This window comes from Rhodamnia argentea, chromosome 3 (assembly GCF_020921035.1).
Source record: "Rhodamnia argentea isolate NSW1041297 chromosome 3, ASM2092103v1, whole genome shotgun sequence".
Lineage (NCBI taxonomy): Eukaryota > Viridiplantae > Streptophyta > Magnoliopsida > Myrtales > Myrtaceae > Rhodamnia > Rhodamnia argentea.
In genome coordinates, this window is record NC_063152.1 from 4,495,949 (window position 1) to 4,523,779 (window position 27,831).

At 40.9% G+C, this 27,831-nt stretch overlaps 4 protein-coding genes across 4 annotated transcripts; 2 read left to right on the forward strand and 2 right to left on the reverse strand.

Annotated features, from left to right (window-relative positions):
* Window positions 1-2,098: 2,098 nt before the first annotated feature.
* Window positions 2,099-4,372, forward strand: LOC115728599 (S-type anion channel SLAH1-like). The gene is made up of 2 exons (XM_030658929.2): window positions 2,099-3,078; window positions 3,993-4,372. Exons 1-2 carry the CDS (start codon window positions 2,200-2,202, stop codon window positions 4,266-4,268), a joined length of 1,155 nt encoding a protein of 384 aa, XP_030514789.1. The 5' UTR covers window positions 2,099-2,199; the 3' UTR covers window positions 4,269-4,372.
* Window positions 4,373-11,468: 7,096 nt separating this feature from the next.
* Window positions 11,469-14,001, reverse strand: LOC115728601 (B-cell receptor-associated protein 31). Its single transcript, XM_030658931.2, has 2 exons — window positions 13,440-14,001; window positions 11,469-12,169 (listed from the first exon to the last, which is right to left on the reverse strand). The coding sequence occupies exons 1-2, from the start codon at window positions 13,720-13,722 to the stop codon at window positions 11,787-11,789; spliced, it is 666 nt and encodes a 221-aa protein (XP_030514791.2). The 5' UTR covers window positions 13,723-14,001; the 3' UTR covers window positions 11,469-11,786.
* A 6,911-nt stretch (window positions 14,002-20,912) lies between these two features.
* Window positions 20,913-22,434, forward strand: LOC115728609 (probable F-box protein At4g22030). Its single transcript, XM_030658938.2, has one exon. The coding sequence runs from the start codon at window positions 20,980-20,982 to the stop codon at window positions 22,246-22,248; it is 1,269 nt and encodes a 422-aa protein (XP_030514798.1). The 5' UTR covers window positions 20,913-20,979; the 3' UTR covers window positions 22,249-22,434.
* Window positions 22,435-24,875: 2,441 nt separating this feature from the next.
* Window positions 24,876-26,240, reverse strand: LOC115728603 (probable F-box protein At4g22030). Its single transcript, XM_030658924.2, has one exon. The coding sequence runs from the start codon at window positions 26,238-26,240 to the stop codon at window positions 24,951-24,953; it is 1,290 nt and encodes a 429-aa protein (XP_030514784.1). The 3' UTR covers window positions 24,876-24,950.
* Between the last annotated feature and the right edge of the window lie 1,591 nt (window positions 26,241-27,831).

Genomic DNA, 27,831 nt, shown 5'->3' on the forward strand with positions numbered 1-27,831 from the left:
CATAAGGTTAATCAACATAAGTTGGCGTCGTTCCATTCCGATGTGCCAAGGTTTGGTTTCATGACTTTGATGAGTATTACTAGATTCCGTTTGTTTCATTGAAAATGAATGATTTTGAAAATATTTTTTTTTTTTTTTTTCTGAAAACGGTCTCTTGTATCACGTCCAAAAATAAAAAAAATGAAAAATACTTTCATCATCTATGAAAATATTGAAACATAATTGGTTAAAAATATTTCTCGTCGATTAATTATTTCAATCGATACAAGCGATCGTTTTTTAGAAAAAATTCAAACAGTCCATTTTTCACGAAACAAACGAAGCCATGATGAGCTATAGACATTTCGACGGGATCGAAACGTAGAAACCTGTCGATGATCACTTGGTTTTGTGTGGTTTAGCTGCTGAACCGAGACAATTATAGGACCTAGAACAATATAATACATGAAATTGACAATTATCTATCATACATGATAGTAAAACAATTACTATGCAGTGATGAGAGTACAGATTATTGGATTGACATGCATTAAGAAAAATTTCATTCCCAATATTTTCATACGGTTCTTCTAATTATAATTAGAGGACCCTTAATGGTCACATAGATGAGCTGGCCCAACTTCAGCAGATCCTAAAGTTTTTGGGCAGGCTAGACAAATCCCTAGGCCTGCCGTGGGCCGGTGTCGTTAACTAAATTTTTGTCCCATCTCGCGAATTGAACTCACGATCGAAAGAAAATCCAAATTTTATTCATTCGCTCACTAGAGTTTCGAGGGACAAGAGAACAAGATTCAAGACATAACATATCCCAAAAGGGTTGTTTTGGGGGGGGTGGGGGGGAAGGTTGGGTTTAGTAGTCCGTTAAAAGGGAGAGGCCCGGTTAGAAGGGAGAGTCCCAATCAGGTTCAATCGTCCATTTTGTGGAACAAAAGTGATCGATCATACCATGTTGAATGAAGTAGACAATGACGATGAGGCGGGGACAGGGTCCCCAGTGCCTGTACCCGGTCCATTGAGTCCCCAGCGCCTGTACCCGGTCTATTGAGGCCGGGCCAGGATCCCTAACACCAGAGCCTGAGTACTCGGCAACCAAGTTCAGGCAAGGACACTTGGATCTTGAGCTCGGCCTATGTGGCTCGGGCGCCGCTGTGGTCCCAGGTTTGGCCCCAATTGACTCAAGGCCGGGGGCCAGGCGTCCCAAGCACAAGCACTGGCATCAGGGTCCTAGGCCCAAGCTCGATGGAACCAAGTGCGGGTGCTGAGGACCTGAGCCAGCCCCGATAGACCCAGGTATAGTCACCGGGGTCCTTGGCATGACCATTGTTTTTTTTCAAACCTCCATAAGAATCATGTGGCTGACAATTCTTGAGGGAACAAAACCGGGGTGATAAATGCTATGTAAACTGCACCCCCCCCCCAATCCCCACTCGACGGACCCGGGTCTAAGCGCTAGGGACCTGGACGCGGGCGTCGAGGTCAAGAGTGCGACCTCAATGGACCTGGGTGCGAGCACTAAGATCTATGGCATGGCCCTCTTCGGACCTGCGTCCGAACTTTGGGGACTTGGTCCTAGCTGCTCGAGGTTCGGGGCCCGGCCTCGAGACTTAGTGTGGGTGGTTGGGGTCTTGGGCACGGGTCTATCGACTGAGGACTGGGACATGGGCATCGAGGTCCCTGGCACGGTCTTGATGGACTTGAGCTTAGGCGCCGGGATCTCGGGCACGACCTTGATGAACCCGGGGTGTGGGTCCAACATCGATGGACCGGGGCGCAGGCACCGAGGACCGGAGCCCGACCTCGATGTTATCGGGACTAGCGTCCCGGGCCCAGCCTCGATGGACTCGAGCACGAGACCGGAGTCTTAGGCACGACCTAGCACTTGGGTCTCGCATAAATGAAACGCGTGGTAATACTCAACGAAGGGCGGGAGCATCTCCGAATCATGTAGCTCTCGAGCGAAACGTCCATTTCCATTGCCCTCCTCGGCAGCATATATTCTTGAAAATCTATCAAACCGTGATCAACTTGTTTGACTAAACTTCACTCAAAGACGACAAATCAAAAGGCAAAACTATAAACTCTTTGCGTACTTGACTTTGATTCCCTATATAAACCGATCGTCAAGACCTGAACAAGAGCCCAAACCGTCCAACACCTTTGAGAAGACAGCACTTCCCCCACCACAACCTCCCGCACCTAATGGAATCGGCGGATCTCCGGTATGAGCCGCCGCTCCAACCTGTGATGGACGCCTCCCGCGCAAGGACCCCAGATTGCCATCTCGTTGCCGTTGCGAAGCCGTTCAAATCAACCATCTTAACCCGGCTCCACGCGGGCTACTTCCGCATAAGCCTCTCCCTCGCAAGCCAAGCCTTGCTGTGGAAGATCCTCCGCCACCCGTCGGCATCGGCCGACCACTCGCTGCCTCTCGAGCATCTCTCTCACGTGATCCCTCACTTGACCTTCATGATCTTTTGGGGCTTCGCTCTGCTGGTGCAGATCTCGCTCTCGTTCCTCTATATTCTCCGGTGCTTCTTCCATTCCGGCTTGGTGAGGGCGGAGTTCCAGCACCACGTGGGAGTGAACTACTTGTTCGCGCCGTGGATAACGTGGCTGTTGCTGCTCCAATCGACGGAGTTCTCGTCGGACTTGCCGAAGACGACGCTGTACTTGGTCCTCTGGTGGGTCCTCGCCGTCCCCATGATCTTGCTCGATATAAAGATCTATGGCCAGTGGTTCACGACCGAGAGGCGGTTTCTGTCCATGGTGGCCAACCCGACGAGCCAGCTCTCGGTGGTGGCGAACCTGGTGGGAGCGCGGGCCGCTGCCGAGATGGGGTGGCGCGAGAGCGCGGTCTGCATGTTCTCTCTGGGGATGGCGCACTACCTAGTGCTGTTCGTCACTTTGTACCAGCGGCTGTCGGGAGGCGATAAGCTGCCGGCGATGCTGAGGCCGGTCTTCTTCTTGTTCTTCGCGGCACCGAGCATGGCAAGCGTCGCCTGGAAGTCCATCTCCGGGGAGTTCGACATCGGGTCGAAGATGCTCTTCTTCCTCTCCCTCTTTCTGTTTACCTCCCTGGTAATCATTACTTACCTTCCTTCAACTTAGCTAACTCGATGAAATTTTTACAGAACAAACAAAGGGAAATAAGAAAATTAAAGGGAGTTGTTCTTTAGATTAAGACAGAGAATATAGAATCGATCCGGGGACCAAATCGCGTCGATCCGTCGCTAGATGTTTGATATTTGCCTAACATTTCTAAATATTAGAAGATGCTTATGCAAGCAAATCGCCCAAAAATGTTAAGCGTATCTGATGTTGACGTAGACAAAAACTTGTCATTAAGCTCGACCAATCCTTTTTTTTTTCCCCCTTCTTCGGACGAGGAACATTTCAACTTTGAGTGACTAGGAAAAATCACGTGGGTACATATTTTCCTATGATGTCTCCTTAGCAACCTTTTTTTTCCCCTCTCTCTCTCTCCCTCTCTTTGTCCCGTTCATCAGATTCGTCTGTGGAAATTGTGTTACTGGGTTGCACAACTGTCTTGCTTGACTTTTGATCCTAATTATAAAAAGAAACTGTTAGCCTATAATTTGATAATATTATCGATTATTTTCGATCACACGATCTCTCAATCAATGAGTGCTTTATATAAAACCCGCGGTGATGATGTGTGGATCTACGATTGAGATTGTACTGCATATTATCAGGCTAATAGTACTATCGGGAAGCATTACTTATAATTTATGTTTACCTCCACAATTTTAAATAGTTAAAACTTTGGCCAGCTGCTTTTGAAAGAGATGACGTAATATTGAAAATGACCTTTTGAATAAGGGATTCAGTTGACACACACATATACATATATATATATATATGTATATATTAAACTAAGAATAGTCCGATAATCTTTTGTCCTGCCCTCTTCGACGAAATCTAAGTAAACTTAAAATATTAAACTAGGGTTTGCCTATGTGGTGACGGAACAGGCTTGCAGACCGGCGCTCTTCAAGAAATCGATGAGGAAGTTCAACATCGCATGGTGGGCCTACTCGTTCCCGTTGACTTTTCTCGCCCTGGCGTCGTCCGAGTACGCGCAGCAAGTGAAGGGCGCGGTCGCTTCGGGGCTCATGCTCGTGCTGGCGGCGCTCTCCTCCCTGGTTCTGCTCGGCCTCATCCTGCTCACCGCGCTCAACACCGAGAGGCTCTTCCGCGAGGACGACCCGATCCTGCGTTTCGACAAGGGGAAGAGGGCAAGGAATTAGTCGCTTGGACGGATTTTCCGACTCGCGTTTATCACGAAAGACGGGTTGAGGAATGCTATAGACAGTACATCGCACCGGTTTTGTAACTTTAGGTCATTTGCAGAGCCGACTGTGTTTTGTCCGGGACATCTTAGTGCATGTGTTCTTCATATCCGAGGAAATATTAGTAGTTTGACTTTCTCTCTCTTTCTCTGCGCATGCGACATATGGGAGATGATCCGAGTGTATACTTCGAACTTGGACTAAGGAAACTCGTTTCTTCTGCCTTCAGCATCTTTAATTTCTCGATTCAAGTCCTTAATAGGTAGGAGAGATTCAAATATATTTTGTCCATCCATTAATAGATTACCTAAAAATAAATTGGCCATAGGGTTTGCAATCACAACTTCTTCCCTTAAAACTAAATCAAACATTGCATTGATTGTTAATAGATTGTTGATCCCTCGAAAAACTCTTTGTCAAATGTGGCCTCCGTCAAGTTTAAATAACATTAATCCCGGTTATTAAAGTGCCCCAGATCACCAATCCACAGGGTTTACATGCTCTTAAGCACATGTGGCCCACCTTGACTTATGAGCTTATGCTTTCGGTTAGATATTCTACCGTGACATTATTGCCAAGCTCCGCCTCAGATTATTTCGCCCCTGCGACCTCTTGTTTGTTGAATCCGGTCCTAACTAGGCTTCTACATGAGAGGAGGTGTCAAAGCATGCCACATCACTTATCTACGGGGTTTATATGCCCTTTATATACATGTTGCTCTCCCTTCGCCTTTTTTAAGCTGAATATTCTAACGGAGACTAAATTATAATAACTATCTACCACGTAATCTAACAAAACGAATTCGGGCGATATCTTTTGGTCATCAAGGAAGTGAGATTGGCTGTATAGATGCTATCGTATCATGTAACAGATTTAGCTAATGACTTTGTGTTTAGGTCAAGCTCCGCATCGATACTTGGTGGACATCTCTAGCCTCTCTAATCCATGGCTCATAACTACAAATGGCAATATTAAAGCAACCTTTAATCAGTCTTTGATTAAATACGGCATCTACTAAATGATCACATCCCACGTGTGAAAAATCTTTTTTTAGTAGAAAACACTAAAAAACTTAAACTAACACAAACAATCCGTTTATACATTACTAATAACTTCAGTTGTCAACTTCGTTGGTCGAAGAAAACTATGTGCATTGTCCAAGAGCATGATCGCGAAACATATAGACCTTAAATATTCATATATGATAAATAAGACCTCGAAAGTTTGGTAAGGGTAGAAAAACCCTGAAATGAACGTCGTTGCATGCAAAATGACGGCAAGGAGACACAAAAAATAATAATAATAATAATAATAAACTGAGGGAACGAGGGTGACGGAATGGAGAAGAAATCGACAAACAAGCAAGATTTAATGATAAACTAATAGCAACAAATAAAACTAGAGTCAATAACGTATTAGAAGATCGACGTGGTTTTAGGAAAAGTAGACTTTGATCATACGAAGTCTTAGAATGGAGGTAAAGCTGATGTCCTTTCCATTGTCTTGTGTTATGCTTGAGAAGATAGCATACATGAACTGGTTCCGGCTCATCTTTAATATTGCGACTGGCATCAACAAGCTGACAAATAAGAATAATGCGGAAGAGGTAATTGTGGATTTATTGTATATCTCTATGTGCGTCGATCTGTGATAATGAAGAATACCAGAACATTCTTATAGACTTTAGTAATTATCATCAACTAGAGATATGTGCAATCAAAAGAGATATATGTATAATCTTGAGTGATATAGAGAATCAAAGAAAATATCTCAGTTATCTCTAAGAAGAAGTGAACTGGAGTTTGAATAAAAGACCCTGAAATAACACACGGTGGATTGCCTAAGTAGTTCTGTGTGTTGAAGAGAGAATCAACTAATGTGTACAGACTATGCCACAATAGGTTGACGCGGCTGCGGTGCAGGCTACGCGACAGCGGAAGAGGCCGACGTGGCTACGTATAGGTGACAACAAAAGATATTGACATGGCTATGGTGTTGGGACAACAAAACCGACTAACGTGGCTACGTGGCACCTTAGTCATGTGTATTACAAATAGAACAATATATCACGACTTTGGTTGATAGTGACATGTCCGACTTATTGTAGTGCCACCTAAGATAAAAATACAACCGCTGGTGCTCTTGCTATTGTCCATATTACCACTAAGATTTGTATCGATAAAGTCTTGTAAAGTGACATTGTCTTTCATAAAACAAAGTGTCATACCTGAAATGTTTCTTAGGTATCTTGATAGCCCATTTTATAGCTTCCCAATGCTTCATTCCTAGATTGATCATGTATCTGTTCACAACTTCCACTGTATGAACTATGTTTGGTCTAGTGCAGACTATAGTATACATTAAACTAACATCAGCTGACATATAAGGTATCTTAGCCATGTATCCCACTCTTCATCTGTCTTTGGTGACTACTCCTTCAAGAGCTTGAAGTGACTTCTCCAAGGATTGCGCTGTGTATATTGAACTCTAATCTATCCAGCACTTTTTCGATGTACTTTTCTTGAGACAACTTTATAACTCCTTCTAATCTATCTAGCATGATCCTTATCCCTAGAATCCAATTTGTTGCTCTCAAGTCCTTCAATCATACACATGCTTGATCTTGCAACGAGCATATCATCCACACATAGCGGCAAAATATGATGGCAGCAATTAGATTTCTTAAAGTAACAACAATGGTCCATTTCAAATCTAGTGAACTCGTTACCACACATAAAAGAGTATAATTTCTTATACCACCATCTACAAGCCTATTTCAAATCATACAGACTTTTTATTTAGCTTGCAAACGTAGTTTTGTTTCCCGAGAACCTGAAAACTTTCTGGATATACCATGTAAATATCATGATCTAAGTCACCAAGAAGGAGCGTAGTCTTCACGTCTAATTGCTCTAGATGTAAATTCTCAGTAACAACAATACTCAACACTAGCCTAATAGTAGTCAACTCTACAAATAGAGAGAAAATATCTGTGTAATCAATTCCTTTCTTTTACAGAAAGCCTTCTTTGTACATCTTGCTGCCATCATCAGTTCTTCTCTGATCTTATACACCCACTTGTTCTGCAATGCCTACTTCCCTAAATGCTACTTGAGACATTACCCAAGTTATGTTCTTCTCGAATGAATCCAACTCATCCTGCATTGTTATTTATGTGAACTGCACAAACAAACAACAGTTAGTAACATTGGCTACTATAACATCATGGCCTACGTACGCAAAAGCCTTTTTAGAAGGATACGCTGAAAATTTTAACCTATCGCAAGCAAGCTTTTAATGATTTACTAATAACTCCAGTTTATAACTTCCTTCGTCAAAGAAAACTACGTATATATTGTCAAAGAGTATGATCGCGAAACATCTGCACATTAAATATTTGTACAAAACCCTTGAAAGTTTGGTCCAAGAAAAAATTCCTTACAGCGGACGCCGGTGCATGCAAAACGACGACAAAGAAAACAAAATAATGATGAATTAAGGGAACGAAGGTACCGTCATGGAAAGGAAATGCACAAACAAACAAGAGTAAATAATAAACTAATAGTAACAAATAGGGACAGGCTTAATAGAAAATTAAAAGAGAAATTTAATCCTAAGATAAGTAGACTTTGTCAATATTGTCTTGTAATGGAGCTAAAGCTGATGTCCTTTTCATGGTTTTTTTTAATATGATTTGCTTGAGATGACTGCATGCATGAACTGGTTTCCGTTCATCTTTAATGTTACGACCGGCATAAACTAGCAGACCACAAATTGTCATATACTGTCACCCAATTGATGTGAAAAAATTCCACATATTTTCATATTTTGGATTTACCTATACAACCATAGAATTGATCGCAAGTGTAGTGATTTACTTCACGAGCGAGGTCAAACGCATTATGAATGTTTTATCATGTTCTTAAAGTGGGTTCATATGTAGGCGGTTTTTCTTTGTGGTTCTTGATCAGTCTACAACAACAGTTTCAGAATTCTTAGCCAGAACATTCTCAGAAACTTCCTCCAATTCAATCTCTCTAATCGGCTTTGTTTGTTTCCTCACACTAGATTCTACCACATATCTGTCCTTGGACAATATGCTTTTCATTGAGCCTAACATCATCAACTTCTGTAATTTTCCTAATCCGTTCATCCGAAAGCCTACTGCCAAAATAATTAGAACCATATCCAATAAAGAAAAAGATTACATTTTATAGCCTTCGCATCAAGTCTGTCTTCAGTTTCAAAATTTCTGTGCAGATATGAAACACAACAAGAAACTTTCAGATGCGATATGAGCTGGAAGTGGCAGAATCAGATGCGTAATGCACAAACAAACAAGAGTTAACTATAAACTAATAGCAACAAGCAAAACTAGAGTGAATATCAAATTAAAAGATCTGCTGGGCCTGAGAAAAGTTGATTTTCTTAAAATGGAGTTATAGAGTGGAGCCAAAGCTGACGTCCTTTTAACGTTCTTATGTTATGCTAGAGAGAATTGCATGCATGGACTGGTTTCCGCTCATCTTCAGCATTGCAACTGGCCTCAACAAGACGACAAGAGCTGTCATGTACTGTCACCCAACCAATGGAAATTTCCCATGTTTTGGTTTTATTAACGTCTTAATCCATATGCATGGCAAAATCAATCACCCGCTTATGAAATTAACATCTAACGTCCCGCAAAGATTGCGTGAAAAGTTTGGATATCCACTCTTGTCTTCTGTCACGGTAGCAATAATAAATTGTGCACCAGAGGGATCTCTCTCTCTCGCTCGATGCCTTAAGAGAAAAGAAAAATAATTAAGTGACTATCTTTGATCCACGGACAGGCTCTTTTGAGTTATAAAAAAAATGTAAACTATTGTGGGGTCCCTTTTTTCATGGACTATATGGTCACAATATGCTATTATTCTTACAGTGGTCCAAAGGTTATTATGCTAGCAAAGCCCGAAAGAAAAAACTTATGGGTATTTGTGTCACAAAATGTGACGGAAAAACTTTATGTCTTGGTTCCAAGACCATCCAACTTCTAACCAAACAGAGCAGTAGCAGCAAAATAAAATCGGCGAAGAGCATGCAAGTAAATGACCTTTGTTAGCCTGACCAAAAAAAAAAGAGATTTGTTAGAAATTTTTTTTTTTGGGCAGCCATTAATAGCACAATTACCTTATGTTTGCCAAACAAGGACTTGCTATATATGAGATATCTTATGATAGTCCATTATAGTTATGGGGACAATCATCCAAAAAGTCATAAACATATTATACAGCTATCAATTCAGCTATAAATTTTCAATTTTGCCAAAATTTCATTCTAAATCTTTTGACGATTTGCTAATATTGGCTAGAAATCAATGGTTTAATCAATGTCGGCCGGCCTATATGGCTGACCGGCGATTGACCAGCGTTGACATGGAAATTTTTGCAATTTTTGCATATAGAGAGAGAGACTTAAATAAGGGGTCCAATTAAAGCCAATCGCATGTTGGGTTTGATGAATTCACAAGCTTGATTTGCATTTGACCACACCACTGCATAGCGAGTAGAATTACCAAAAAAAAAAAAAAATCAAACCCTATTGTAGTTGTATAAATTCAGTTATTCCTTTTTTTTTTTTGTTCAATTCAATCATAAACATTTTGCATTTGTGTCAATTCAGTCAATTCGGCCAATTTTTACGAAAATTGATGACATGTTGCTGTCGACCCTAACTCTGCAATATTCTAATAATATCTTTGTCCATTTTTTTAAAATTTTTACTTATATATATTTTTCTTTTTTTTCTTCCCTGTCTTCTTCTTCCTCCCTGTGACTGACAAGAGACAAGGGTGGGCAACTTGCCAGCCTTAGGCGAAGCTCACCCTCACCGGCCATTAGCAAGGGCGAGCCTCGCCGGCTCCCGGGAGGGCAAACTTCGCCCGAGGCCGGCGAATCAACGGCCCTCGACTGCGGTCGATCACCGGACCTCGGTCACCACTTGGAGGAAGAAGAAGATAGGGAAAAAAAGAAAAAGACATAAAAAAAATTGAAAAAAATAAAATATTATTTAAATTTGCCATGTCAATACCGGCAACGTCACGTTCATGATTTCTAGTCAAAATTGATCGGATGATTAAAAAAGGTTTAGGACTGAATTGACCCAAATACAAAAGTTTAGGATTGAATTGATTAAAAAATATAATTTGTAATTGAATTGACACAATTTCAATAAATTTAAGATTTTTTTGATAATTTTCCTATGCATTCCAGCACATCACGATGATTACATTCCACTATCATTTGGTTCAACACGTTGTTGGTACCGTGTAATTATCTCTTTTGACGCATATTATGTCGCTGAACTAACGTGATCATCGTGGCCGTCGGACCTCAATGAGATCCACATGATTAATGAACGTGATCACTCTAAACCACACAGATCGAGTCTGCGGACGACCGCCTTCGTCTCGGAGTGCTTCTGAAAAGCCCTCTCATGTTCATGCGCAGCAGCAAACACGCTCTGAATTCCCACGAACCGCTGATATGAGCTCGTCCATTCTGGTCCGATGACAGCAACAAGATCGGCTCTCAACAAGGACGAATGCTTTTTTTTTAGGGGTAATCTTCTGCAGGTGGTACGAAAATGGACGGTTTTCCTGAAGCATTCCTCTGACATAAGTAGGCATGAAAACGAGCTCTGTCCTGTGAACTGGTGGACCAAATCATCTCCAGCATCATTCACATGTTCTTGTCTGATTCTTCCCAAGGAAGAAAACGCAGAGGAGAAAAGAGGTTCCAATGGTTGAAGATCATGAAACACATTGTCTCCTTTTGGCACCAGAGAGAATAGAATCAGCTAGCTTGAAGGAGAAAGAAGAAGCTATCAGAACTTTTTCCTTCTCTTTTTTTTTGTGTACTGGTAATGAAGAATCCGAAACTCTTCAAAGAGTCAAGACTGGAATGAAGGTCAATTATGTCATTCGAAGTGAACTAAGCATCCAAACAAACTTGCCCAGTGGCGAAATTACAACATACACAGTAAACTCGAGTACAACACGACGCGTTACAGAACAGTCTCTTGAGAGCTCATAGAAGAACCAGGGGCAACATACTTTTCGCTGTCTGAGACAACCTAAGTAGATGAGGAGGAGCAAAATGAGAGATATGAACAGACAAATGAAGAAGAAAATTCCTTACATTCAAGGTTTTGAGTATAATGAACCAAACAAGAACTAAAATCCGGCACCAAGAAAAGCACAGGATAAATAAATTCGTATCGTTTCTTCCTTTTCCAACCTTTGTCCCACTTTCTTCCTTGTCATTCTCTTCATCTTAACACAACCCAAATGTGATTCAACCACAGGTATAACCAACCTGAACAAATGCCTCAACTTCCAAAATTTACACACTAAGAAAACAAGAACAGACTAAAAAGAAACCAAGAGCAGAGTAAAATGAACAGTTTTTGTCTAGACCGTAAAGATTAGTTAGCCTCTCAGGTGTTCTTCTTGCTCCCCGAACGCGACAATCTCCGATCCAGCGATTGTAGCTGGCTCCGCAAGTTTTGGTTTTCCTCGAGCAGACGGTCGTATTCGAGAAGGAACCCTTCTGATTGTTTCCTCAGAGCGACCGAGTTGGCTTCCGCGGCATGCACGTCCTTGGTCCTCCTCTCTAGATCCGATTCCAGCAGCTTGACTTTCTCTCTCAAGGTTCTTGTTTCCTCCTCCAAGTTTTTTAGCTCCTCTGAGTTCCCATTTTTCCCGTCTTCAAAGGCTCGGGTCTGCTTCTTCACAGTCTCCATGCTCTTCCTTCGTAATCGGAGCTCTCTCATGTAGTGATGCAGTCTGTCTATCATCAAAGCAAGGAACAAGGTGGCTCCTGCAAAAATAAACCACCCATTGAAACACAAGTTCTGCAACGAAAGGCCAATGCACAACACGAGATATGAGTGAGAAATAATGGCCCAGATGAATCACTTTCATGACAAGCAGTACACCAGCAACGAGTTGCAGGGACAATATTGAAAGGGACAGTGTGGTAACTCAGAAGAAGCCTATATATGATTTAATCATGTTGTAGATTTATCCACAACTACGATTACACAGAACTAGTAGAGAGACATAAACACGCAGAATATGAGGTACCCTACAGAGCGATTCAAATTGTCAGACATTTACTTTTCTACATTAGCACAGACGCAGACTTTGTCTCTGCTAATCCTCATCCTCCTAAGGAGAATATTACTACCAAAATGACATAATTAAAAGATGACTCTACAGCTTCAAGGTTCATACTGTAAAACTAACAAGGCATAATCAACTGATTACCAGGTACTACTAGCACAATAATATCGAATTCCTCCATGACTAACATGGAATTATTTCGATTATATGCTGCTAGAATTGTTGTTCAAGGTTTCCCACCATCATGTCCGAAAATTGAAAACAGAGATGCTGCATTGGACTTTGCGGCGAGGAATTCGATTGGGCACTGTTTTTCTTTTTTCTAAGGAAAAAATTTGTAGTCCTGCGAAAGCAATCACATCCTTGCTAAAAGTGGCTGAATCGATACGATGCAGCCTAAGAATATTCCAAACAGAAGTATGTCGTGATAAAAATTAAGACAACCCACAGAGACGGACAGTAAGGGAAGGGCTCATGGAGATGCACAGGCAATATAGTGTGATCAAAGGTCCACAACTTTTCCATCAATCCACCAAAACCATCAAATCCAGTTCACTCAAAACAGAATAAGGTGTAGTATCAAAACATGGCTAGAATGCACAAACAAGATCATCCACCAATGCCAATGACAAAACCAAAGCAGAATCAAAACTAGGCACCCAATTCCATGGCAATCAACCCTTCCCTTTCACTTTCTTCTCGATCTATTGGCCTTCGCTTCCACACCTCTCCAATTCGCTCAAAAACCAGCACCCACCATTTCGAATTCGCTGGGGAATAACTGGTCTCATCAAGAGGTCTCCATTGAATCGAATCCAACCCGAATCTAACTATCAAACTTCACAAACCGGACCATCAAATTGCGGACGTTTTAGCGACCATCATTCGGAAACACACACACCCACATGGAAAAAGATGGCATTTTCACCGATCAAAACCAGAAATCCCAAGAACCAATCACTCACCCATGAGAGTGGACTCGAGCAGGTGCTTGGCCATGAGGACCTGGTCCGTCGGATTGGCCGCGCCGTCCTCGATCCCACGCCTCCGGATCTTCACCATACTGTACACGCCGGAGCCCAGCACGACGCAGACCGTCCCGGCCACGGTCTTGACCACCATCGGGCCATGCCCGCGCTTGACCCGATCCAACCCGATCACCGCGAGCTTCCTCACCGGCGTCTTGAACAGCAACAGCAGTATCAGCAACGCTTCGGCGGATATCGCCGCGAACAGAAGCTGGATCATCGCTGCTCCGTCTCTAGCTTCCTAGAGAGTGTGCTGGTGTGCGTGCGTGCTACAGATCAGGAGGAACGGAGGGTGAGAGAGAGTGTGGGGATCATGATGGGCTTTCGAGTTAAAGAAGAGAGGGGTTGGGCAGAGGGGGAAGAATGAAGGTCAGAGGTGGGGGGGCCCAACTGAGAGACGGGTTTGATCAGAGACAGGGTCGCTGAACAAGAACAGACCTGCAGAAAAACATAGAAAAAACAGAGACAACAGAAGGAGGAGACGAACAGATAGAGCGACGAGATCTGCGATGTCGCGGAGACCAAAAGAAGAATAGGTTGCCGTCTTTCGCAAATTAACAGTACGAGTGATCTATAAATTTTGATCTAATTTATAACCTGATCCATGAACTTTAGCTTAGCGAATAATATCATTTTTAAATTTTTAATTTATTCAATATGATTTTCGAAACATTACAATATTCAATATAGTCCTTGAACATTATATTGAAGTTCGTAAATCATATTAAACAAATTGAAAATTCATGAATTTTAACTTAACGTATAATGTCATTTTTAAACTTTTAATTTGTTCAATATGATTTTCGAAATATTATGTTATTCAATACAGTCTTTGACTTGTATAGAAATGTTAAAAATTTTAAGGACCATATTAGACATTGAATTAAAGTTTGGAGATCACATTAAATAAATTAAAAATTCAGGAATGACATTACACGTTATGTCAAAGTTCAAGGGTTACATTGAACAGAAATTGTATATTGGACTAAAGTTTCGAAATCATTTGTACAATTTTTTTTCGAGAATTGTAGATATATGCAAATTTTTCCTTAATTATGATTTTATCCATTTTCTTATTCAGGAGTTTTCTTGTCATCTCCAATTAATGCAAATCAATTTTTTTTCCCCGTCAGCTTAATTTAATAGCCGCGCTAGGTCCTGAAATTATCTTCCTTCTTCTTAGGTTGAGGCGATTGAGGCTTTAGAGCGGCCCCCTTCATGTTTAACTAGCATCTCACTCTCACAATTGACTTGATTTATTGAGTAAGACATTAACTTAATCGATAAAAACCTATTGCTTAAAAAAAATCATAATTACAAAAAGAGTCCTTGAACTTTGATCAAAGTGCAACGTCGTTTTTGAACTTTAATTTGTTCAATCTAGTCATTGAATTTTGGTCCATTGTTCAATGCGATCTATAAACTTTTAAATATTTTCACATAATTTTGGGATTACATTGAACATTTGTCAATTGCTAAAGGACCATATTGAATAAATTAAAAATATAAATATGCTTTTGTAATTGGACCATAGGTCGGGGACCATATTATACAAATTAAAGGTTCAAGAAAGTCGTTATACATTGAATCAAAGTATATCGACTATTTGAGCTATTATCCCTTTCAAAAAGAAAAGTTCAAGCATAAATATATTGGGTTTAGTTCCAACAGGCCATAATAATAAAAGAAACTTAATTACTTTGTTACAAAGGAAAACTGCGTGATGACATTTTAGTGTGTCGATAAAATATACGGTACATTTTTTATTTTCCATCCTATCATGTGTAAACAATTATCAACTCGTGTCTCACTAAATTAATAGGGTTAATTAGAGTGTTTTTTTTTTGTAATTAATGAGCAGCGAGTCTATAAGTATAAAGTACAAAGATTTAGGGAATAGAATTAGAGAGATTAATACATATGATTCCCTGACTTTTAGGCTATTTGTTGACATTTGATTTTAAGGCATCATAAGTTTGGGATATTTGTGATATCTCTAATGACATTTTTGGAAACGTCTAGAGTCCATTTTTGGTAGACAAAACCGCAAAAAACGCTATTGAAAGATGTAATGTTTGATTGCTACCATCAATGTAAAGTTGAGATTTATTTTATGCCAGCTACTTCTTATATCTTTGAATTGGTGCAATCAAGTCTCGAGTTGTTACGGGAAAAAAACATAATTAAATCTTAATTATTTACCGAAAAGTGTAACCTAGCTAAGGTCTATCACCCTAGTGATTTCTAGCCATCACATGGGCCGCTTTCTCTATCGACAATGATGAGCCACTTCATTTTCGTATGCCAAAAAATGCCAAAAACCATCTTCAGTTTTCACCCGCAGATCAATTTACATCCTCCATTTTGGGAGTTTACAATTTGTATTTTTCGAACAAAACACCTGAACTAAAACTACTAGGTATACTAAGAACGTTTAAAGTATTGATCTACTAAGTGAGATGTATTCATCGCTCAATTATAATAAGAGATAACGACACAAATGATCTATGAACCTTGCCTTAATGTGTACTATGCTCCCTAAATTTTTAATTTGCTCAATATGATCCTTAAATTTAATGTACTTGTCGTCCCTAAACTTTTAATTTATTTAATGTGATCTATGTATTTTCTTAAATATTCAGTTTAGTCATTGGACTGCATGAAAATGTCTACATTCTTCTTTTGATGATCGATTCAACCTCTAAAAAAAAAAAAAGATACATCTTGGTTATATTTCATCTCTTCAACAAGTTTAATAATGAGTATAATTGCCCTATTGTTCCGATAGAGAGAAGAACCTATGATTATCTTTTCAGGAAATTTCCAAACGAACAATTTCAACAAAATCTTTCAATTTCTTATTTTACTATATTCAACTCTATGTATTTCTTTATCCATAGAGTACATTGAATGTACAGAAATGGTTATCACAAAGAACCAAATGAAATGCTTTCAATGAATATTTTCGTACATTTTAGGGATTAAATTGAACATGTAACAAAGTACATGGATTGCGTTGAACAAATTAAAAATTTAGGGATGACATCACATTAAGATAAAGTTCAGAGATCATATTAAGCAAATTTAAAGTTCAGGGACCATATTACATATTAGATCAAAGTTTAGAAGCCATTTGTGTTTTTTACCCTCAGAATATCAACACATTACTTTATAAATCAATTTTGAAAATCAAATCTTAGTTTTTTAAATATTCTTTTTGAGCAACTTAGTAGACATTAATAAATTCGTGGACAGTTGGGAACTTCGTGCGCTCATGATTGCCTTCCCGCGCAAAGGGTGCGTGCTTTGTGCCGGGTTATTAGCACTGAAGATTAATTTTTATCAAATCTACACCTAAAGACGTTCAATGTTATTAATTATCATGCAGATTTTTTAATTAATTATTATTATGTCCGTGTACCCAGGAAAGTCTTAATCAAAGTATAATTAATTAAATAAGAAAGGAGAACGTGGGGATATCATGCGAGGAACTAAATTGATAAAACATGGCTCATTCCAGCTCAGTATTCTCCAAGCACTTGCTAGTGTGGCGGCATGCCCCCATGGACTAGCGGTCCAATCATTGCTGGTTATCCTACGTGGCATGCTGTCATGTCGGCTATTTCTAATGAGAATTGATTGAAATGATTAAATTGAAATTTTGTGTGAAGGTTTAGGATTAAATTGGTAAGAATGAGAAAAATTATGATTGAATTGATATCCATACAATAGGATTGTAACTGAATGGGCAATTTCTCCGACAAAATGAAATTTATTGAAAATGGTAATTATACGTGTTTCTTATTTTCTTATTAGCTGATGAAGTGGTAATTTGGGAAAGCCATTAAGAAAAATGCAAAGCTCACTTTTGCTATGAGAAAGACTCGATCCACTTTCAACGCCTTCTTCAAAGCCAGATCCAAACTCCTTTTTGGAGTATATGTCAACACTTGCAGGAATAGTATTTGGTTGACTTTTTTTTTTGGTCGGATTATTTGGTTGACCTTGGGAGGTGATTAATTAAAAAAAAAACGATAAATAAAATAAAAATTGGTTATATGGACTTTGCATTTGATGTCGATCCATAAATACAAACAGCGTTGCAACTTGTTGAGAAAATTACCCAATCAGTCCTAAATCTGTTATACGGATGCCAATTCAATCCTAAACTTTTTAATTTGATCAACTTAGTTTTAAATCTTTTTGCAAAACTCTAATATAGTCATTCCAGCTAGTTTTCGCCGTAAATTACTGATGTGGCAGTCCAGTCATCGCCGACCATCCTACGTGGCACATTACTTATTTAGCGATTTTTCAGTTAAAATTGACGGAAAAAACTATATTGGAATTTCACGTAAAGATTTACAGCGAAATTGAAAAGTTTGAGATTGAATTGATATTTATATCTATACCATAAATTTAAAATTGGTTAGATAATTTCTCCCAAACTTATTCGTTTGGCGAAAAGAAAATCTTTTAATATGTTTTTACTAGTTTTCTCTAATTGAAATTGTGACAAGCAATAGCTAATCCCACGTTGTCTGTTGACCCCCGAATCGATTACTAAAGTCAACGTTGTTTTGTCAATTTATCTTTGTATTTACTTTTTGCATCTCACATGGATGGCAACGCCTTTTTTGGTGTTCGTACTTTCACATTGATCTTTTGTTTTTTTCAATCCAAAATCAACAAAAGACCCTTCACAGTTCACACCCTTTAGCGATTCACTTGTCGATACATCCATATTCTAAAAAGTATTTCATCAATTCGGTGAAACATCTGTTGGCGTGAACTGTCAATTAGCTAATTGGTGTATTTAAGGAATAGATTAGCACCATATTAAAGGAATCGTTTTGTTATTTGTGAATATCCCGTTACCATATTTGTAGGAAGAAGTCTAGGCCAAACTTGTATATGTACACTGTTAAGTCATCGCAATGAAAAAAAGAGAGAGAATTCCTTTCCTTAGAAAATTCTTTTCTTCAACATCTTCTTGATACTTCAAACGTTTTTCATCGACTTTTTCATGAAATGGGTCGTTCGTAACATTACGTCCCCACATAAAATCGCGATACCATGGGGCAAGAAATTTCTAAATCTTCTCATAAGTATGTCTCCTTGGGCGTTGTTAGAGTTTTCCCTTTCAGATATCCACAAAATCCAAATTAATGTACTTATTATACCCCTATTTTACAAGAAACCATAAGATAAGACGTCATAACGCCGGCCAAATACGGTGTGATTCATCTCGTGCGTTTGATAGCAAACGACTTTCGGTTGATCTCCCTTCTTTTGCCGGTGAAGGTAGGAGTCATCGTTCATGGTCGCCATCAAAACCTCTTCTCTCCGAATGCAGAATCATGTTCACATAATGAGGAGAAGATTACATTACAAAGAAATGTCATAAACCTATCGGACTGGTGTCAATTCAGCGCAAAAACTTTCAATTATGTCAACTTAACCCTACAAGATTTTACGTTTTATCAATGTAGTACATTTGATCGATTTTGGCTAGAAGTTGCTGACGTGGATGTCGGCCGTCCTATGCGCTAGGACTAGCGCCGACGTAGACAAAATTTATTGATTTTTAAATAATTTTTGAATTTTCTTTTTTTCGTTTCCTTCTTCCTTCGCCGGTCGCCGGGTGACGAGCCACCGGCTACGACCCTCGCCTGTAGTTGCCTTTGGCTGGTCGCTGGCCATTGCCAAGGCCCAACGACCTACGGAGGAAAAAGGAAAAAAGAAAAGAAAAGAAAAGAAAAGAAAAGAATAATAATAACGAATAATAAAATTATTCGAAAAAAAATATTATAGACCACATCATTGCAGGTCGTGCTACGTGGGATAATGGTCTCTCCATCGGTGATTTCCGGCAAAAGTTCGCAGATGGATTATATTGGCAAAACGTGAAAATGGTTAGGATTAAACTGGCACAATTGAAAGGTTTGAAACTAAATTAGCAAATGTGCAATAGGTGTAAGAGTTTTTTGGCAAATTTATCCATGACAGGGAAAACGTTTATGCAGCCTGCTTACTCATAAAGCATGAAGATTACCCACTTGATTGTGGATTGCTAGCCAATTCAACCTTCTCCATCCGTCTTAGCTACCGACCCACCTCAAACTCCACGAAAACTGCAGCAAACGCGGGTACGCACCGAATTCAAAGCTGCTTGTCGAATGAAATCTTCAGCTAAAAGATGCTTGGAAATCTGACTTTCTACGTAAATGTGAAATCCACGCGATTCCGTCCAGTCAAATTGAACAACGTGAAATCTGACTTTCCGCAATGTGAGGTAGGCGTACTCGGACATACTACAACGATCTATCGAATCGCATGGGTCACGTTCCATTCCGTCCTATCGGAACAAGATAATTACCGGACCGACGAAGGGTACGAAGTGAAGCGATTGTACGTTATTGCCTTTGAGCACACTAAGGCTTCGTTTGTTTCGCGATTTTTTTTTTTTTTTCTGGGACAACATATTTCTCATTTTTTGGCTACACCCGATGCCTGGACCCATGGAGAACATGCCTAGCCCATCAAGGTTGGGCTCAAGTCCATTGAGGCAGTGCCTACCTAAGGCCGGTCCTAGGATTGGGTGCTGGAAATTGGGGCACAAAATCAGGGTCCCGCGCCCGGCCGTTGTAGACTCGAGCCTAGTCTCGATAGACCCGAGCTCGGGGGTTGCGGATCTAGGCACAGGCACGGGGTTCCTGGACCCAGCCACCGGCTCCGAGGTCTTTAGCCCGACTTCTGTGGCCCCAAACCTAAGACCCCTACATTGGTGCCCAGTTCCTTAGCTATCGTTAGCTTCCGAGTAGCGCATGTTTGTTAGTCAAAATAAAAAAAATAGATTATCCGTCGACGGAATATAATATCACATTCATTTTTCGCTTTCAGCCAAATATCCACCAAAAAAAAAAAAAAGAAGCAAATCCTGCCGTTTTCCCGATAAATAATTTCCTAGAAAATATTCTTCGAAAATGTCAAATTTTCTGTGAAATAAGGGGAGTATAAAACTAATTTTGAACTCGTCTAGTCACGTGCAATCCGGTGTTTGAACCATTACTAATCTTGGATTAGGTCTAACTCGTGCCAAGTCGGTCATGGGTTTTGGTAGTTCTATGCAAAAGCAAGAAGAGATCAGACCCCAGACCCGGGCAACCGTAGTTGGTTGAACTTGACGGTTACAGATGGAGTGAAACGCCAAATTAAAAAAAAAAAAAATCCCACGTGGAACTGGTCAAAGCTATGGAGCTCAGTCAACCCCCTGGTGTTCTTCAGTCAACATTTGTCAACATCCACGACCCCTTCTCTTCCTTTCCTCTTCGCTTGCTTCCCCCCCTATAAAATTGCAGCCAGACTGAACCTCCAACCTCCATAACCAAAGCCGCTCCAATCCTCATTCAGTACTCTCAAAAACCGTCACGTTTACACACTCGAAAACACGCTCGAGACCGAAACACCTCCATTGATGGCCGCTTTACAAGCTTCCTCTCTCTTGCTTCCTTCTTCTTCCTCCTCCTCGGCTCGTGCTTCAAAGGGAACGGTCACGGCTTCGACCCGAGCCCCGAAGTTCCCTAACCTCCGCATCTCTGATCCTAGCTCTGTAATGACGCAGAAGCTAGTCGAGGAGTTTAGCAACCGGAATGGTTACCCCATCACGGAGGTCGTGGAGGAAGTCAAGCTTTCCGAGCCGCGCCGATCGGCTACTGCTTCTGTCAAAACGAGTGCGAAGATCTACGCAATCCTGGAGGCTGTCGAGGATAGGGTGGAGATGCACGAGAACATCGGCAAGCAGCGGGACAACTGGAACAAGCTCCTGCTGAACTCGGTGAACACGATGACACTCACCGCCACCACCACGGCGGCGATCTCGGCTGCCATGCCGACTCCATCGCTCCGAGCGTGCTCCGCTCTCTTATTTGCAGCTGCCACTGGGATGTCGCTCGTCATGAGCAAAATCCAGCCATCGCAGCTGGCTGAAGAGCAACGCAATGCCTCGAGGCTGTTCAAGCAGCTCCGGAGCGAGATCAAGTCAATGCTAGTGCTCAAATCTCCGACTGAGTCAGACGTGAAGGAAACATTGGAGAAGGTATTGGCGCTCGATAGAGCTTATCCTCTGGCTTTGGTCGGAGCAATGATCGAAAAGTTCCCCGTCAAATTCAAGCCTGCCGTGTGGTGGCCTAGGTTTTCCGACAACCGCCGCCAATCACAAGAGCGCAAAACCTTTATGAACGCGGAGCGAAATGGATGGAGCGAGGAGCTGGAAGTGGAGATGAGAGCAATCGTCCAAGTCCTCAAGGGCAAAGACAAGCAAGACTACTTAAGGCTCGGAAATTTGGCTCTAAAGTTGAATAAGATGTTGGCGGTTTCGGGTCCTTTACTCACCGGCATTGCCGCCGCCAGCTCAGCATTCGGTGTCTCAATGGCCATGACGGTGGCAGCCGTCGCCGGCGCGATGGCGGCGATCGTCAATGGCTTCGAGCACGGAGGACAAGTCGGCATGGTCGTGGAGATGTACAGAAACAGCACGGGGTTCTTCCAGCTCATGGAAGAGACGATCGAAGCGGCGCTCGAAGAGAGAGACTACGAGAAGCGGGAGAACGGAGAGATGTTCGAGATGAAGGTGGCAATGAAGCTGGGAAGGAGCTTGTCGCAGCTTCGAGACTTGGCAAGAAAATCAATGGCTTCTTGCTTAGAGGGCGTTAAGGTGGACGAATTCGGAAGCAAGCTCTTCTGAAACTCTCTTTCGAAAAAGATAGAGGGTAAATGATGTGCATGCACAAGTTAGGCTCATTAACATGATTCTTTCATTCCTTAATTCTTGGCACATGTTTTGTGCACATGATGTAACAAAGAGAAAGGAGCATAAAATGCTCATCTTGGTTTGATTTTGTATTAACTAAATTAAAACTTGTCCGTTGAAATTCCATGGGAATCGCCTTTGGAGATATATTATGTTCTTTTTTGGTCTGTAGATTTATTAATTTCAGTAATTGAACATATACTTTTATTCATCCGGTGGAAATTCCATTGCCCGTTAAAAGAACAACAGTCTTTTCCCGTGCTGGTGGATTTTGGAAAGAGTTGGTAAGTGTCATATGACCATCTATTAAGATGCTTCTTATTGCCTACCCTCGATGCAATCCAAGTACACTAGTGTTGATCGATTAAGGAAAGTAGGAAAGAAAATGAACTCCTAAAAGGCCTTATAGACCGACATCATATAAAGTGATCCTCGGGTCTTAATTAGCCGTGATCTATGGCAACTTTTCGTATCTTCTGTGTAAAATGTGGTGGCACTCATGTTAAAGTATGATCTCATATTGCTTGACAACGGGTTTCGTATATTTTTTATATTCATGTGATCTCCCTCCACCTATCATCTTAATCTTTTGGATTGAACTTTTTATCATGATATCAGAGCTAGTAGTATTCCATTCGCGAATGTGCATCTAGCCCCCCACTAGTCAAATTCCATGTATTGGTCGTAATTCGGCTTCTGTTGAGGTATTGTCTCACATCGCTTGACAACGGGTTCTATATGTTTTTTATATTTATGTGGTCTCCCTCCACCTACCAACTCAAGCTTTTGCGTTAGACTTTTTAATATAGTATCCGGCTTGCAAGTGAAAAGGATGTTGAAGTATTGTCTCACATCGATTGACAATGGGCCTTATATATACGTTATATTCATTTAGTATCTCTCCACTTATTAATTTAAGGTTTTGGATTTGACTTTCAATCTTGCCATCCTGTGGTCATCAAGAGATCGACGATCCGTCTCCCCAAGAATCCTTGAAAAAACAGCCGCGTGGTGGGAAGTATGTTTTCCTGTGGTCTAAGAGTCATGCAAAATGTGAACTTGGGGAAAGCGACAAGCGGTGCACCGTTGAATCTTCTGGGAACGGAGAGGTGGATCCAAATGGCCTGCGGATCAAAGAAGAAATCACCGAACGGGAACGCGAAAACGAAGACGCTCCAGTCAGAAATGACATGCTAGTCATTTAGCTTAGCCTTATGCCTCGAATTATTCGAACCCACTTAATGTTTAACACGCTTGGGGCAACACACGTGCGCGTACGCATGTGTTTTTTTTTTTCCCCCTTTATTTCTCCCTGGCTGTTTATATATTCAAGGGAAAAATCCTATTAAGCGCCCGAAGTGCTCGTATTTTCACAAATAAGGGTATAAAGTGGACCTTATTTCGAATAAAAGCTCGAAGTGCCCTCATTATTTCAATTAAAAACCTGAAGTGGATATTGTTTCAAATAAGGTCATGAAGTGACCATATCAGCTTTGGCGATTTCCGTCGGGGCCGCCACTGTCTACCAGTGGCGAGGCCCAACAAAGAAAAATTGAATTAAAATTGAGTTTTGACGAAAATGCCCCCGATAGGCTAGAATATTTAGCCGGTTGGCCGGCCGGTGAGGTGAGACCCTTATTTGAAACCGGCATAATCACTTTAGGCCCTTGCTTAAAACAATGATGACACTTTAGGCTCTTATTTAAAATAATGATCATTTCAAGCCCTTATTTGAGAAAATGAGGACATTTAGGGCCCTTAATTAAAATTTTCTCTATATTCAAAAGATTGTGTGGAACGGAAATATAGGACTTAAATTACGTTTTCCTTCTTAAGAAAACGTACTTATATTGTGACAAATTTTGTAGATTCATCCTTTTACTAAACAAGGACTAAGCGTTAAAAGCATCATATGTCCTATGTCTCCGGAATTTATATACTCTTAGTATGCAAATGGTCTCGCTCCACCTATTATTTTAAATTTTGAGTTGGACGTTCTGATATGGTACTAGAGCCGGGTTCTACCCCATTTTATTTCGCTCATGCGAACTTCCCGTTTGTCAAATTTAATGTGTTGTTATTGATCCGGGGTGCTAATGGCGTGCCGCGCAAATGCGGTGTATCTCGCATATATTGATTTATATATTATTCATATACACGAGGTCTTCCCCCACTCATCCATTTAAGCAAGCGCCGTTACCGATTTTTTGTTTTTTTGGATCAGAACGTGCCGTTTTCGATTCGGGGTGTTAAAAGCCTTATACCCTATGCAATTCTCCTCTACTTATCAATTATTTTTTATTTGGGCATGCTAGCAATAAGAAATATGCTCAAATTGCTGCTCTAGAACGGGAAAGGAAGGAAAAGTCAACGCCCAGAAACAAAGGGCAAGGAGGAACTGGATATGAATGACGTCAACTCCTTTTTAGACAATTCGGACGGAGACCCTCTTTGATTCTCCCTTTGATTTTGTCCACATTGTGTAAAAGGTATTACGAATTGTCCTTTAGACGTTCGGCGTTTCTGGTGCTCATTTTTGGGTCAACAAAAATCTAATTATATTCATAATAAGTGGATAATTAAGCTAGCTTAACAAAAATAAATCAGCTACACTGTACATCTTTGTTGGAAGGAGTTCAGAAAAGCTTGCTTCCAAACTCATCCACCTCAGTCCCTTCTATACAAGAGGCCATTGATTTTCTTGCCAAGTCTCGGAGCTGCGACAGGCTCCGTCCCAACTTCACCGCCACCTTCATCTCGAACATCTCTCCGTTCTCTCTCTCGCTGTAGTCTCTCTCTTCAAGCGTCGCTTCGATCGTCTCTTCCATAAGCTCAAAGAACCCCGCACAGTTTCTGTACATCTCCACCACCATACCGATTTGACCTCCATGCTCGAAGCTGTTCACAATTGCCGCCATCGCACTGGCGATCGCTGCCACCATCGTGGCAGTCGAGCCACCAAAGGCCGAGCTGGCCGCGGCAATGCCAGTTAGCAAAGGACCCGAAACTGCCAACATCTTATTCAATTTTAGCGCCAGATTCCCGAGCCTCAAGTAGTCTTGCTTGTCTTTACTCTTGAGGACTTGGACGATGGCTCTCATTTCCACTTCTAGGTCCTCGCTCCATCCGATTCGCTCCGTGTTTGTGACAGTTTTGCGTCCTCGGGATTGGCGGCGGTTGTTGGAAACCCTAGGCCACCATGTGGCCGGCTGAAATTTCGCGGGGAACTTCTCGATCATCGCTCCGAGCAGAGGCAGCGGATAAGCCCTATCAAGAGCCAGCACCTTCTCCATTATCTCCTTCAAGTCCGACTCAGTTAGAGATTGGACCGTGAGCATAGACTTGATCTTGCTCCGAAGCTCCTTGAATAACCTCGAGGCGTTGCGTTGCTCTTCCGCTAGCTGCGAGGGCTGGATTTTGCTCATGACAAGCGACATCCCTGTGGCCGCTGTGAACAAGAGAGCGGAGCATACCCTCAGCGATGGAGCCGGTGCAACCGCACCCATCGCTGCCATGGTGGTGGCAGTGAGAGTCATCATGTTGACCGAGTTCAATAGGAGCTTGTTCCAGTTGTCTCGCTGCTGGCCGATGTTATCGTGCATCTCCACTCTGTCCTCGACAGCCTCCAAGATCGCATAGAGCTTTGTGGTGGTTTCGACAGAGGAAGCAGGCGAAAGGCGCGGCTCCAAAACCCTATCTTTCTGGACGAAGTCCATCTGTAGCGGCTCTGCGAAGACGTAACGATTCCTGGTGCTCAATTCCTCGACCAGCTTCTTCGTGATCCCAGCTCTTGGATGATCAGCGAAGCTGAGTTTCAAAGGCTTCGGGGCTTGGATCGAAGCGGCGATCATTCTCCTCGAAGAACAACCCGAAGAGGAGGAAGAAGAAGTAGAAACTAAGAGAGAGGAAGCTTGTAAAGCGGCCATTAATGAAGGTGACAATTCTCGTGTTGGTGTCTACTTTTTGTGTTATGGAGGTTGGAGGTTGGAGGTTCATTTGGGTGGCGTATTTATATTTGTGGAGGACGCGGTGTTAAATGACATGAAGAGGTCGTATTTGTTGAAGTTTGACTGTAGAACGTAAGGTGTTGACTCGGCCCATGAGGCTGACCTTTTCTATTATTTGAATTTGTACATGTCAAACATCAAAATGCTACGTGAATATAGTTATAGCACATCACTTCATAGTTCATATGTACGTGACTGATGAAGTAGAATCACCACATTAGCGGCGGAAATACGTAAATGAATACGATATATTGCAAGTAAATATTTAAACAGGCGAGTTATATTTAATTTCGAGAATGATAATATATTAAATTATTTAATATAATTGCTCTGAAAATCAGTGTTTGTATACTTTTTTTGTTTTAGGTAATACTTATGAAAGATCAATTTTTTTTTTAATAAAAGATCAGTCTCGCATATAGAGAATGTGTCCTACTGTATGAAATGAATGGTAGCATTACATGGACATGTATGACTATATTCTTGATTAAAAAGTTTAATCGTCTGCGCAAATTTCATGATCTTACAATTAATCTAGTTTTGATTTGAGTAATCATAATATTAATTTGGTCAAATAGAATGAATTTAGAAAATTATTTGCTATTACCACATGTGACATGCGTCGTCGGCCCGGACGTCATGCCTCTTTTGTCAACCTGATTAGCCCAAATAGTTAGACCTCTCTACCTTTTCCCACTTATAACTCACATATGCTATTTTTTCTCTTTTGGAATTAATCGATAAAATATTCATATTTATTGGCGAACTCAATTCAAATTGCATATGATATGCTCTTTTTATGAATGGCCATTTGATATTGATTTGATAGGCTATATACATATTGCTTATACGAGAAATTAGGAAAAATTACCAAGAAAATACTAAATTTATTGCAATTCTCCAAATTCAATCCTAAACTTTTTTGTTTTAACAATTGAGTCCTAAACTTTTTGCATTTGTGTCAATTCAATTCGACCAATTTTGATCGGGAATCACCGACGTGGATCGGATAGTGCTTATGTGGACAATTTTAGTAGTATTTTAATATTTTTTGGAATTATTTATTTTTTCTTTTCTTTCTCTTTCTTTTTTTCTTCGCTTCCTTCTTGCTCCAGCTAGTCTCCAATAAACAATAAATATATTAAAACATTATTAAAATGTTATCAAATATTGTCCACGTCATTATTGGCTTCGCTACGTCAATGCCGATCACGCCACATCGTTGATTTCCGACCAAAATTAGGTTGATGGACTGAATTGGCACAAATGCAAAAGGTTTAAGACTCAATTGGCTAAAAAAAGTTTAGGGTTGAATTGGCATAGTTGAAATAAATTTAGGATATTTTTAGTAATTTTCCCTCAAAAATTAATTGGCAAACTACAGAATGGGGGAGTAGATTTGTAAAGGCAAATCTCGAGTTATTTGAGGTCTGACCATTTCTGGAAATGGATTTTTCTCGGATTCACATGGTATCGGATTTTAGATCGGGTGGTTTTTCAGTTTCGCATT